The sequence below is a fragment of the Ischnura elegans genome, chromosome 8 (assembly GCF_921293095.1).
Source record: "Ischnura elegans chromosome 8, ioIscEleg1.1, whole genome shotgun sequence".
In the NCBI taxonomy this organism is placed as follows: Eukaryota; Metazoa; Arthropoda; class Insecta; order Odonata; family Coenagrionidae; genus Ischnura; species Ischnura elegans.
Window position 1 is genome coordinate 49,155,666 of NC_060253.1, and position 12,525 is coordinate 49,168,190.

General features: G+C 38.8%; 1 protein-coding gene across 1 annotated transcript; it reads right to left on the reverse strand.

The window, feature by feature from the left end:
• Positions 1–43: 43 nt before the first annotated feature.
• On the reverse strand, positions 44–12,332 carry LOC124163734 (ATP-dependent RNA helicase DDX54). The gene is made up of 11 exons (XM_046540807.1): positions 11,977–12,332; positions 11,656–11,823; positions 11,358–11,566; positions 10,944–11,259; positions 9,172–9,382; positions 6,722–6,966; positions 6,032–6,280; positions 5,762–5,885; positions 5,139–5,331; positions 3,340–3,475; positions 44–473 (listed from the first exon to the last, which is right to left on the reverse strand). Exons 1-11 carry the CDS (start codon positions 12,163–12,165, stop codon positions 111–113), a joined length of 2,403 nt encoding a protein of 800 aa, XP_046396763.1. The 5' UTR covers positions 12,166–12,332; the 3' UTR covers positions 44–110.
• Between the last annotated feature and the right edge of the window lie 193 nt (positions 12,333–12,525).

The window sequence follows — 12,525 nt, forward strand, 5'->3', positions numbered from 1 at the left end:
CATACCAAGAATAAGGATTTCATGAAATCAAGTCTGTGTGAAGTTTGATACAAAATTGATTTATTTTTTGTAAACAACAAAGTAACAAAGGGATGCACGGGGATAGATCATCATGCCCTTCCTTTGCTGCGCCCCCTGGAACCACCACGGGCCCCTCTTCCTCGCTGTCCCCCCTTCTTCATCGAGCGCTTCTTCTTTGCCTCCTTCACCTTGCGCTCCTTCAGGATCTGCTCTGGCCTCTTCATTTCACTTCTGCCTGCCCCACGTCCACCCCTCTGGTGCCTTCCACGACCACCCCTTCCTCTTCCAACACCACTAGGAAAACCCCGAACCTCATTCCCGTCGTCATCATCTTCGTCCTCCTCTTCCCCTATCTTGCTCTTCTCCTTCCACTCATTGTAGCGTCCACTTTTGTATGTGGCTGGAATCCAAACTCCAGACTCAGTCCTTATCTTCTTGATCTTGTTATTCTCCTACATAAGAATAGCATCATAAAATTAATTGATCAAAATATAAAGACAGAAAAAATACTAACTCAAAATTTTAAATATGTAAGTGAGCTTCAGGAAATTTATATGGTGGCTCTGAGTTTGTTTAGGTTACCATCAACGTGAACCGAGGAAAAAATATTGAGCCTCCTCTTTTGAAAATGGAATGTAGCGGGTTGAGTACATATTTAGCTAATAATGGACTGCTCACTGAAAAAATTGCATTAATGGAAGTCTAATGATGGCATATTTTCAAGGTCAAAATTATTTCAAAGTGGTGTATGATGGCCCACTCTTGAAAAGCACTCATTCTTTATAATTCAAACTAAACTATTCTCCCAAAATCAAGTATCTTATAAGTGGATATTCTTACAGCTGAGCCACTTTGTCCAAAATATATTTCTTTTGGTGATAGTTTTGGTGCACTTTAAGGAGGTACAAATGGAATGGGTGGAATCAGCTAACCAATAGCATTTCTCGAACTTAACCACTTTAATGGATTGGCCAGGTGCTGATATGCTTTCTTTTACTAGTAATACCATTTCTTTAATGGCCAAAACTCTGGCTTTTGCAATGAAACATCAATGGCATGCAAAGAAGACTTGATTTTGTGAGGTTCATCATCCATCAAACTTAGGCTTCCATGCCTCCAGGAGTATTCAGTTAACTACCGTATTTGCACGAATCTAAGACGAACACGATTCTAAGACGACCCCCCCTTTTTTGGAACTCCACTATGGGAAAAAAATTTTCTAGGGGAAAACAATCAATGCGCGAATGTTTGGCTATGTTGCCTATGTCCCAGGAAACGCAGGATTTTTGGCACGTAATGACAGGAATAGCGGTACTTAATCGAGACACTTAGGTCTTATTGTTGATTCGACTAATAGTTTCTTCGGAGGGGCCATGGTCCGAAGACGAATAAAATTAAACTAGTGAAAATGAAACCTGACTTTATTAAACCCACACGGAAAACACTCCGTGGTATGAAGGCAAGCCACCCTGGAAAGTATGTAACCACTCGTACGAGCTATGCTATCGCGTTCGGCGTACACAGAGCATACTGCAGGGGGTGAAGCATGACCATATGACTGCGCCATGAAATTTTTTGTCCCAAAGATAGGGCAACTTACCCATTCTTCTCTAATTAGCGTAGCGTCAGATGGGCGGATGAATTCGGATTGTTAGTAGGGAGGAACAAAATATCCTGAGAAGATATCCCTTCCTCAGTAACTCTGACAAGTGAGACTTATGGTATAACTCGTAAATTGATAACTGATAATAACCTGATATCCTGTTTTCGGAAAAAATGCCGCATTAACTGCCGAGAAGCTCAGCAACGAGGATATCGAGTTTTGCCAAAAATCACCATTGTATTTTTCCAACTAGTTCCTTGCTTAAAAATGCTTAAATAACGTTAGAAATACGTCGTGTTTGGTCTCATTCTTTTCTGAATTACGAGCACATTGCACATATTCCAGCCTAATAAAAGTATAATACCAATTGCCGAAATTCATTGTTAGACACCTTATGAGCTAATAGGTGATTGGATGCAGCGGTTGACCTCCAGAAACCAGGAACTTTAAGCAAGTAGGCTGAAAAAGGTCAGTGGGTGAGAAAAGGGGGGCATGAAACGCGTTTCTATTGTTCTCGTGTAACTTGATATTTTTTTCGAAGCTATGGTCTTCGTAATACGATCCCTGCGCTAGCTGGGACCATTTTTTTTATTTTGGAGAAGAGGAAAGCGTCAGAGGGGGTAGGCGAGAGATGTATGGAGGTGGATAGCGGATCTTGGGAAATGCGCTTATGCTACTACCCCAAGGCTTTTAGCTTCTCCCAATGGTGATTTCATTTCGTGGGGATATATTTAATCTATGTGCCTGTAGTTATTAGCCATAAATGACACATTGTATTTATTTTGTCTCATTTTCGTCAAAAGATTGATGTGGGAAAATTATACGTCGGGACCACCATCTTCAAACAATCAATGCGGTAAAAACGATACTTTTGAGATGCGGGAAAAAATTACATCGTCTATATGGAACCTTATTTGTGACCAGAAACGGCGAACGATGAATGCGGAAAAATGATCAATACCGGTACGATAGATCGGAGTTCCACTAAATAACTTTTCTTTTGAAAGCGGCAGTGTAATAATTTCTTTTCTCTGCCATTGTAATACTCTGAAAGGCACGGAATCACAACTAAATCGATTTCTATAATCAGAGGCAAATCATGTTGCCATCTTACCGTTGCTCTGAGAAAAATGCGACGACTTTGTAGCAGTTTATCCCACTACGGCATTGAGGCTTTAACGTTACAATTTAGGTAAATTGTAACCAATCACACGAAAATTTTGTGAGTTGATCGAGCTTTAACTTGAATGGAGCCGAACTCAGGGTAAAGCAGGCAATCTCGCGGACTCGGCAGAAGTGCACCCGGCGACTGATCGGCACGCGCCGAATCTTTGCCTGCTGCCCAAAAATGGATTTTTTTTACTTGAACGCAAAATAAAATATGCTAAATTACTGTTAAGCTATTTTTGATGTTGATTTTTCGTTGTATAGCTATCAGGTGGCAACCTCAGGTGTCCATGATTTTTCCGACGTAAATTATGCAACCCGCTTGACGTCAAAAATTTTGCATCCGATTCTAAGACGAGCCGTCTTTTCCGCAGGAGTTGCGATGGAAAAAAACCTCGTCTTAGATTCGTGCAAATACGGTATAAGATTTACTTGGAGTTTCAGATTTCTTGGGGTTCCCTCAAAGATTGTATTCGTTCCAAAATTCATGATATTCGTGAATAATCAAATGTAAAAAGTAAAAATGTTACAATAATATACATATGTACCTGTACAGAAACCATTTTCTTTTTCTTCTGATCCCACTTCATTATTTTTTTCTTCAAATTCAATCCAACTTCACTATCTGCACCCAGCTCCAACTCAAAGCGTGCTGCATCTTTGTCAAAACTGTTTATTGCCAATCTGGAAACAATGAAAATAATAAGATCAGCATCCCGAAATAATCCATGAAACTAGTTTTCAGCTTGATACCAACTTAAAGAAAATTGCTTTATAATACAGAAATGATTATTATAAAAATTTTTACACACTTCGATACAGAACCCATTGATCAACAATTGTACATTGGAGGTCAAATGAAAATTTTTCGAGCTTACCACTCCATACAAAAATATTTAGTTATTTTTTCTGGTAAATTTATCTGCTATTACATATTAGTTTTAAACCTAGGGCATATTTGTGTCTTTTTTTGTCAAAGAATTAGCCTAACAGCAGTTTTTGAGTCTTGAAAATTCCAAAATTCCAGAACCCCCCTTCGGCTGGGGGAATTTCCCCAGACTCCCAGTTTGGTCCCTCCCTTTGTCTAAATCTAGATCTGCCAATGGTCCTAGTAATTATCCACAGAGAGCTAAGGAGGGATGGAGAGGAGGATTTATAACTATGTATTGAACTAGGAATGGAAGCTCACCATATCCTCAAATATACGGAAATATTTTTTGAGATCAGTCACAGAATAGACAGTAATGTGAAAATATGCCTCAAAAACTGTACGTACCCTTTACTTACGTAAAATGCTTAACCTTCCCAATGAGACTGAAAACTTAGGACTGACTTAATGACTAAGTCCTAGCTTTTATGTAATTAATAACAAATAATTTAATTCCACTATGGCACTCCTGAGACAACTACTTATCCAAACCTTCCTCTTTCCTTCCCATACTTTTGCCGGCCTCGGTGGCGCCTGAGTAAAGTCCCCAACTGCTAACCTAAAGGTCGTGGGTTCGAATCCCATCTGGGTGGTTTGACCACCATCCATGGCATGGGTGTATGTAATTGCCAAACAAGTTAATTGTAAGAGAGGACTATCTACTCCAAAATTTGCTGGTGAAATAAGAGGACATTATAAACATGACAATTTGCTGAAAACACCATAGTTGTATACGTCTCGAATACGTTGGGATGATAGGAGACACCATTGAACAGTCATTGGGTGTTTATTCAGTGATCACTTGATGATTCATCGGTCACTCATCTGGCAACTAGCCCATCCTTGAGTCATTCACTAATGGTGAGGTCACTATGGAGCTGTCAACTGGAGTGGAATCACAAACAATTGGGCCCCTATCAATGAAGTGCCTCAATATCCACTCTTGCCAATGTGCATACATCCTTTTCTTCCCAAGCCAATGGCACTACGGTAAACACTTCTAAATTTATTTACATTCCTGCCCTTAAAAACAGCACTACTTGGCCTTAGAATGGAAGACGAGATTATTTCCCTGCTTCCACCGAAGCAGACACACAAATGCATTACTTTCATAAGTGGCAATTGCATTCGTTGAATTTTGCTTTTAAGTAGAAGTAACTCTCAACAATAGACTTAAAAATATATAGAAATCATTTTTAGCATCCTGACACCAAGTGAAAGAATCCACAAATGTCTTGAGTCCAGTCACATGGTGAGGCTACTCATTATAATAAATATAATACTACTAAAACTAATACTATGTACCTTTTTATTTTTAAAATCATTTTTCCCACACACCCATTTACAAAATCCTTAAGATCAAAAATTAAATTACATTAATACATAAAAAATTGTTAATACAAAAATATATTTACATACCCTTGCTCTGTATGGTGATCAGGAGCTGTGTAAGGAATGTAATGCTGTTTATCAATACGACTTCTCTTTTCAGCTTTCCCTTTGTCTTTCAATTTTCTCTTTGGAGCGACAACATGTTTGAATGCTTGCTGGATTTCCTCCTCATTACTTTCAGGAAGTTCTCTAGTAATCCCAGGTATGAGACTGCTTTCACCTATTCAGACAAAACGGAGGCTAATTGAATACCAAACTAATGCAGTTACAGCAATAAAAAATGAGGTTTAAGGTAATTATAAGAACCTAGAAATATAATACTAAGAAAAATAGATTTATAAACTAAATAATTCTCTAAGAGACTAAACAGAGTAATCCATTCTAGCCCAACACTCCCAAAAACTGCTTTTGGGTGCTCTTTCCACAGAGCAATATAATTGATTTTAAGATATTTATAGCCTTTTCAGGCACCTTCAGTTTCTCTAGCCTTGAAAGATCAACATAAATGAGAAGAAGAGCATAACTGGAAACTGTACTACAAACCTAAATTGTGGTTTTCCCCTGACTTGCAATAAGTTAGATATGAGTTGCTAATGCCACAACAAGAAAGACAAAATTGAGCAGTGAAAAATACAAACGAGAAGTCTCACCTTTTAGTCGCCCCTCTTTGACCTTCTGACGATGTTTGATCACCACATCATCATGCTTCTGCCTTTTCTCACGCATAATGGCCACCAGACTAGGGTTGCTCTGAGGTCCTGTCTCAAAAACAGTCTAAATAAAAAAAAAACAATTAAATCCTATGAATACAACAGCTTTCAGTTCCCTCATAGTTAACTCTATGCAATAGATTTAAAAAATATATAAATTACTTTTAGCCTCCTGACACCAAGATTAGATGATGAATAGAAAATGCATACCCCAGAAGGACGATAGCTGCGCACTTGATCCAGGAAGGCAGACTTGGTTGCACTTTCAGCAAAATCAACAATGGAAGAATGGCCTTTCCCAGCAATGCCCGACTGCCCTGTCACTCTGAAGAAGCCAGGGTGCTCCCCTACCTCCCCCAACCCGGCTTCCTTGGATCGCTTCACACTGTCATTGGATGCACCTGGCCTCGAACGAAGGTACTGAGAATATGCATTCTGGCATACTTTCTTCATGCTCACCTGAGAAAAGCCACAAAAAATAAAAAATCAAACAAGGTAGTATTGAGAGGATTCAAATATTTAAGGAATTTAAATAAAGCCATCAAACAGAATAATGGAAGATGGTCGGTGAAAAGTAAATAATTACAAATTAAACATTCCCTTTATTTCAAATTCTCCAAAATGAATAAACTTATTCTTCAACCAAGTACTTTCGTGCAACCAACAAAATAAAAAGTAGAATGGTGAAACTACGGTTTTGCACATTCACTCATACATGCATGGGTAGTTCTTGGTTTCACATGCTCTATTTCTGGGGAATTTACTTTACATTACGTCACCTGTTCTTTAACTCATGATTTCACATGCTTTAATATCTCATCGAACTTCTATTTTGGTCCCTAAATCTAGGTAAAATTCAAGGTTTTACAGAACAATACTTGCATGGAACCATTAACTCACAAGTTCTGGTGTGTTCTCGTGCCATTGGATGAGCTGCACGTCCTCCTCCTCTAGGATCTCCCTCGGTACTCGGCCCACACTCCCAAACTTCCAGCGGTCATTTTCGACGGCAGGTGTGATTCCCTCCTTGGGAACTAGCACAATTGGACGCCCAAGGAAAAGGTGGAGATCTAAAAGGTATGGCCGCTCTTCGGGGGTTACGAGGGAATATGCCACGCCACTGCGCCCAGCTCTTGCACACCTTCCTAATATGTGGGAAAAAGGCAGCCAATCAATAATCTGATAAATAGGCCAATCATTTTGATTCTGACTAGAGATGGTCGGATCGGATACCTCGGATCCAAATATCCGCGGATATTGCCCTTCATCGGATACATTGGATCCAAAGCTGCGGAAGACATCGGATCTGGACCCGAAATTTTAAATAATAGCTTCAAATAATAGCTTCAGTGAATACAAATGCTTTAGTGAATGCAAATAAGGGTGGAAAGAATTAAGATTCTCTCTTCGAATGTGCATTCACATGCGATTCTTGTCCTATGCCACTGGTCAGTGGTTTATCCAAAGATTTTTCCTAATTTCATTTCCAAACCCAAGCATAACAGTTTAGGTCCTGAGCATGTAAAGATTCATGAGGATAAAATAAAATGGTTAACTTCCACACACTTTTTTATTAACAAACTACCGACCCGGTTTCGACACGTAGTGTCATTATCAAGGTGTCGAAATTATTATTGTCGAAACCGGGTCGGTAGTTTGTTAATAAAAAAGTGTGTGGAAGTTAACCATTTTATTTTATCCTCATGAATATAAAACATTTCCACTATATATCGCCGGACACTGTGAATAGGGTAGTTTCCTTCATCAAAGAAAACGAAAGGCATTGATTGCGATTCATTACCCACCATTAGTGTATTCATAATACACAAATTATTTGGTTTTTGAAATACCGGTTTAGACGAATGGCAAGGGTCAAATTTTATCCTCATTTGAAAAAGGCCAGATTGGCGCCCATGCGATTCCACTCCGCATGACGTCACAGGGACCTAGTTTCTACACGAGAGGATAGGAGTTATACATCGTCTGAGGTTACCAATGCATGCATGAGGCACAGAGCTCAGGGAAACGTGTCTTAATAATCACCTATTAAAACTGGCTAAGTTCGGAAAGTTTTCTTCGTTTGATAAGGTATTAATAAACCTTTTTTAAGCCAAGCGCTACCTTTCAGCAAGGTACTCAGCTATCCGCTAGCATCCTGCGACGTATCAGCGCTAAGCCTCGCCTCAAGGTCACCTCACCGGGCGGGAGGGGGAACCAGAAATACGACGTACGGGGATATTTCCCGACATTCATACTTAAGCGTCGCGTTTTCGCGCGCTTGAAAATTTTCACTTTTCATTTAATCGCGAAAAATAGATGTTGTCGTTTAAAAATCTAAAACCGTGAAATACGTACTCCAGGAGTAATAATCTTTTGATTAAAGCAATAAAAAAATAATAGGAAACCACCCTATTATGCATGTAAAGATGTTTAAAAAAAAACAACTTGAAAGCCTATAAAAATGATTTTTAATTTATAAAAAAATTAAAATGTGTATGGAAATCTAAAAAGCATCCCTTCGATTGTATGTACATACCCAGAATAAACTTGAATAATTACTTCGTTAAATAGCAGGAATTTGAAAATGCATTTGGATTCGAAAATATCCGAACCGAAAGATCCAGCTCCGAAAATCAAGGATCCGATCCGAATCTGAAAAATATCCTGGATCCGTCCATCCCTAATTCTGACTGATGATTTTGATTCAGTCTGATGTGGGTTGACAAGTGACTCTTACTTAGTCATCAATTACTTTTAACCAGTGTTCGGTAATCTGGTGAAGTAAAAACTTACATTGGAGAGCCACCTTTTCAATTATTCTAGAGATTATGGGGGAGGGATAGGTCTCCCCTCATCTGACCTTATAATTCACCACTGGGTTACCCATTCTATAAATGAAGCATTACTTATAAAAGAGGTACCACATAGAGATTTTCATCCTATGTTAATGATGCATGTGGCTAGGATTTTGACACACTTCCTATACCAAGAGGTTTATGAAATGAAGAGGTTCAATAGTTCTAGATTTCACTGAACAGATTTTTCAAGACCCTCTTCTCAAGGCCTGGTTACACGATACATTAACAGGTACGGGTTAATGTCTAAATGTATGAACGCGTGAATGAACACGAAAATATACCGTGTAACCACCCAACTTGTGCGAATGCATGAACGGAAAATAGAACCTGTTCTTATTTGGTTCATGCATTCGTACATGTACCGTTCCGGTCCACCAAAATCATTCACGCGAACGTACATTAACTTGTACGTGTTAATGTACCGTGTTACCAGGCCTTCACAATAGGTGGTATTTTTGCACTGTTGAATCAAATGGCACTGTTCAGACTCACCTACTCGATGCACAAAAAGTTTTGGCTTAGGTGGGAAGTTGTAGTTGACAACCATGTCCAGGCATGGGATATCAACTCCTCGGGCGGCTACATCGGTCACCACAAGAACTTGACATTTGCCAGTGACAAACTTTGCTGCATTTATTTTCCGTGCAGATGGATCCAAATCAGAATAAATGTAAGACGCTGAGAATCCAGCCCGACACAAAAGCTGAAATGCAAAGATATTTTCCATACATGAATGAACGACCGACAAATTGGCACATACACTTTTTAGCTTTTCAAGTTTATAATAGTTTTTGGTCTAAAATCCAAAAGAGAATCACATTGGCTACACATTGTTACTTAAAGAGCAATTAGGATGGCACCACTTAAGGCAGATACAATAGGCAATTTTATATGATGTACAGTAGAAGTTTTTTACAAGGAGTATGGCCTAAAGTGAATGATTTCTTTGTATTGGTTGGTCAATGAAGAAAAGCATAAGAAAACACCATATTTTGTGTGCTCATCCTTGTGCTGGCATTATACCACTGTATAAATCCCAGGATAACCACACAATGGTAATAAGCTCATTTTAGATGCATTTCACCAGTGTAAGGCTTCATTGGGCTTAGAAAATGAACCCTAATTGTTTCCTCTACAAGTTAGTGATATCATGTCTTATTTACTTGGATTAAAACAGCCACAAAGCTACTTGCATATGAAAACAATATCACACCCAAATGTGCAGCATGATGTAGACCTGTTGGTCAAAGAATCACATGAAGTTTCTGTGGTGATCATTTATGTTTTAAAATGCTTTCGAGAATTCTTCTGCATACCCTTTAACAAATAATATACGATGAACCCTCTCCACAGAGGCACTTATCAGCTTGATCACGGCCTCCTCAATCTCATGTCTGCCCCGATGGTGGTCGACTGGCTCATTACCATGCTGCCAAAGATGGTTCACCGCATGTTTTCCAGCACAGGACGATTTTTCATATTTTAAAATTGCCAAAAAGATAATGGGAAGCCCTTTAGCGATACCCTGAGACTTGTGCAGTGTGGTTTTATTTCGTTATTCTTAGTATCAGTGGTGATGCATGGAATAAAAGACGCACACCACATTCACATGTTTTATTTCTGCCATATAAACCACCAACATAAATGAAATAGGCTAAAATAATTCCAGAAATGTGTCGCGTTTGAACTCATTCTTTAAATTTTGTGTATATTACTGACACTACAATCCCACAGAGACATAACGTGAACAGTGAAAAGTTGTTGTTGGGTAATGTTATGGGCAAAAGTCAACTCATCTTTCACAGCCCAAATGATAGAGGTAGGAAACAGTGTGGTATATCATCTGGCCCAGTCTGCAGGCGGTAAAGAGGAAGGCAAAGCTAATCAGCTAATCCACGGCTGGTCTCCTCATGGGAGTTTGGACGCATTACTATGGACTACAATATTCATTTTTTTCCAAGATTTGCTCCATAGAGAGGTCTCTCCTGGAGGATTATACTGTGTAACTCTTCTAGCATCAACTTTTCACCATTTGTATCCTACATATATGTATAGGATTGATTATCTACACAAAATTGAAAGGATAACAAACCCAAACAAGAAAAGGAAGGGGTGAAATTCCACTAGGGTTAATGGGAATGTGTTGATTTCCTCCTATTCTATATGATTGCTCAGATGATTGGAGGATCTTGGGTCCAAAGTAGCAATAAATTGACTACTCTATTCAGGGAGGCCGAGAATACTGAAAAAGAATACAGACTTACCATATAGATATAATCCACGTGATGTTTGGTAGGAACAAATACAGCAGTCTGGCCACCTTCAGGCATGACATGACGTAATAAGGCGAGCAGTGCTGCTGGTTTCTCCTCAGAACAACATGATATGAAGCCTAATTTCAAAGTATCTGGAATTTTAGAATCGACATCAAGACGTAAAAGAACTGGATCAGCTAGTCCAGCACGGGCAAATTCCACTAACATTTTTGGCAATGTGGCGGAAAATAGAAGGGTTTGCCTTGAATCAGGGAGGCGAGCTAAGATCTCGTGCAGTTGCTCTCCGAAACCCATTTCAAACAACCTAAAAGATAAGTACACAATTCAACTGGTATACTGAAGATCTTATCAACAAAAAGGCGATATTTCGGTATATCTACAGGGAAAGCAGGAATTACTCACCTGTCAGCTTCATCAAATACCACGTATTCAATGGCGGTAAGTTTTAGATCCATCTCAACGCAGACATGTAGAAATCTACCAGGTGTAGCCACAATTATATCGGGATTTCCATGCAGAGCATCAAACTGTGTGTCCATACTATCCCCACCAAGAATCACGGTTGATTTGAGGTCTAAAAACCTGCCCAGCTCTTTGATAAATCGATTGGTCTAAAAAAGATAAGAATATATTGAAATAAAATCCATGCTAGGGTGGAGAGAGTATATTCATGGATATGTAGAGCAGTAACTTCACTCACTTGTAGAGCTAACTCACGCGTTGGTGAAAGAATAAGAGCTCTGGCACCAGTTTTAGCACTTCGAGCTTTCAACTTCTCAAAAAGTGGAATTAGAAAGCATGCAGTTTTTCCACTGCCAGTCCTTGCCATTGCAACAACATCTCTCCCTTCCACGACAAGTGGTATAGTCTGAACAAAGATGGGAAATAATATCAATGTTAAACGACAGAATAAATACTCATGATTAAAAAACAGAACCACACAACGTACATTGGTCTAACTTGATGTACCAAACAAAAATTGACATTCAAGAAAAACCTGGGTGGACAAAATGTTACTCACCTTCCTTTGAATAGGAGTAGGTATCTTGTACCCCCGCTTTTGAATACCTTTCAGAACTGGATAACTTAAACCCATTCCTTGAAAACCTCCGCATTTTTTACCAGTTTTCCTGCTTTTAAAACCCTCGTCAACCCCTTCACTTTCATCATCATTACCAAATCCCTCGACAGACTCATTGGGCAGACCCATGTTCGATTGAGGAGTATTTACAAATTCGTAAAGAAATTATGTAAAATTTCTCAGTAAATGGGCATAAACAACACTCACAAGTTGTCTGTTAATCTTACGATCACCATTTCTCATCCCATGTGCAACTCAAACTCGAAACAGTGAAGTTGCTTTTGATTAATGTTATAGTAGTCACCTGAATATTTTTTAAATGTATATTTTATCATCAGCTGGTCAGTAGTTTCGATTATAAATTATGCATTTTTATTTTTATTATTTTAATCCTATTTAATCAAATTATTTATCTCTTATTATATATCCGTATATTTTAATTTTATCATATATTTTCATTAAACTTTAAAACGTTGGCTACCTCGTACA

Coding starts and splice junctions, on each gene's coding strand:
- LOC124163734 (XM_046540807.1), bottom strand. CDS start 12,165: ATGGGTCTGCCCAATGAGTCTGTCGAGGGATTTGGTAATGATGATGAA. Junction 5,332..5,761: donor CAAAGAGGGGCGACTAAAAG/GTGAGACTTCTC, acceptor TTGTCTGAATAG/GTGAAAGCAGTCTCATACCT. Junction 3,476..5,138: donor GATCACCATACAGAGCAAGG/GTATGTAAATAT, acceptor CATTGTTTCCAG/ATTGGCAATAAACAGTTTTG.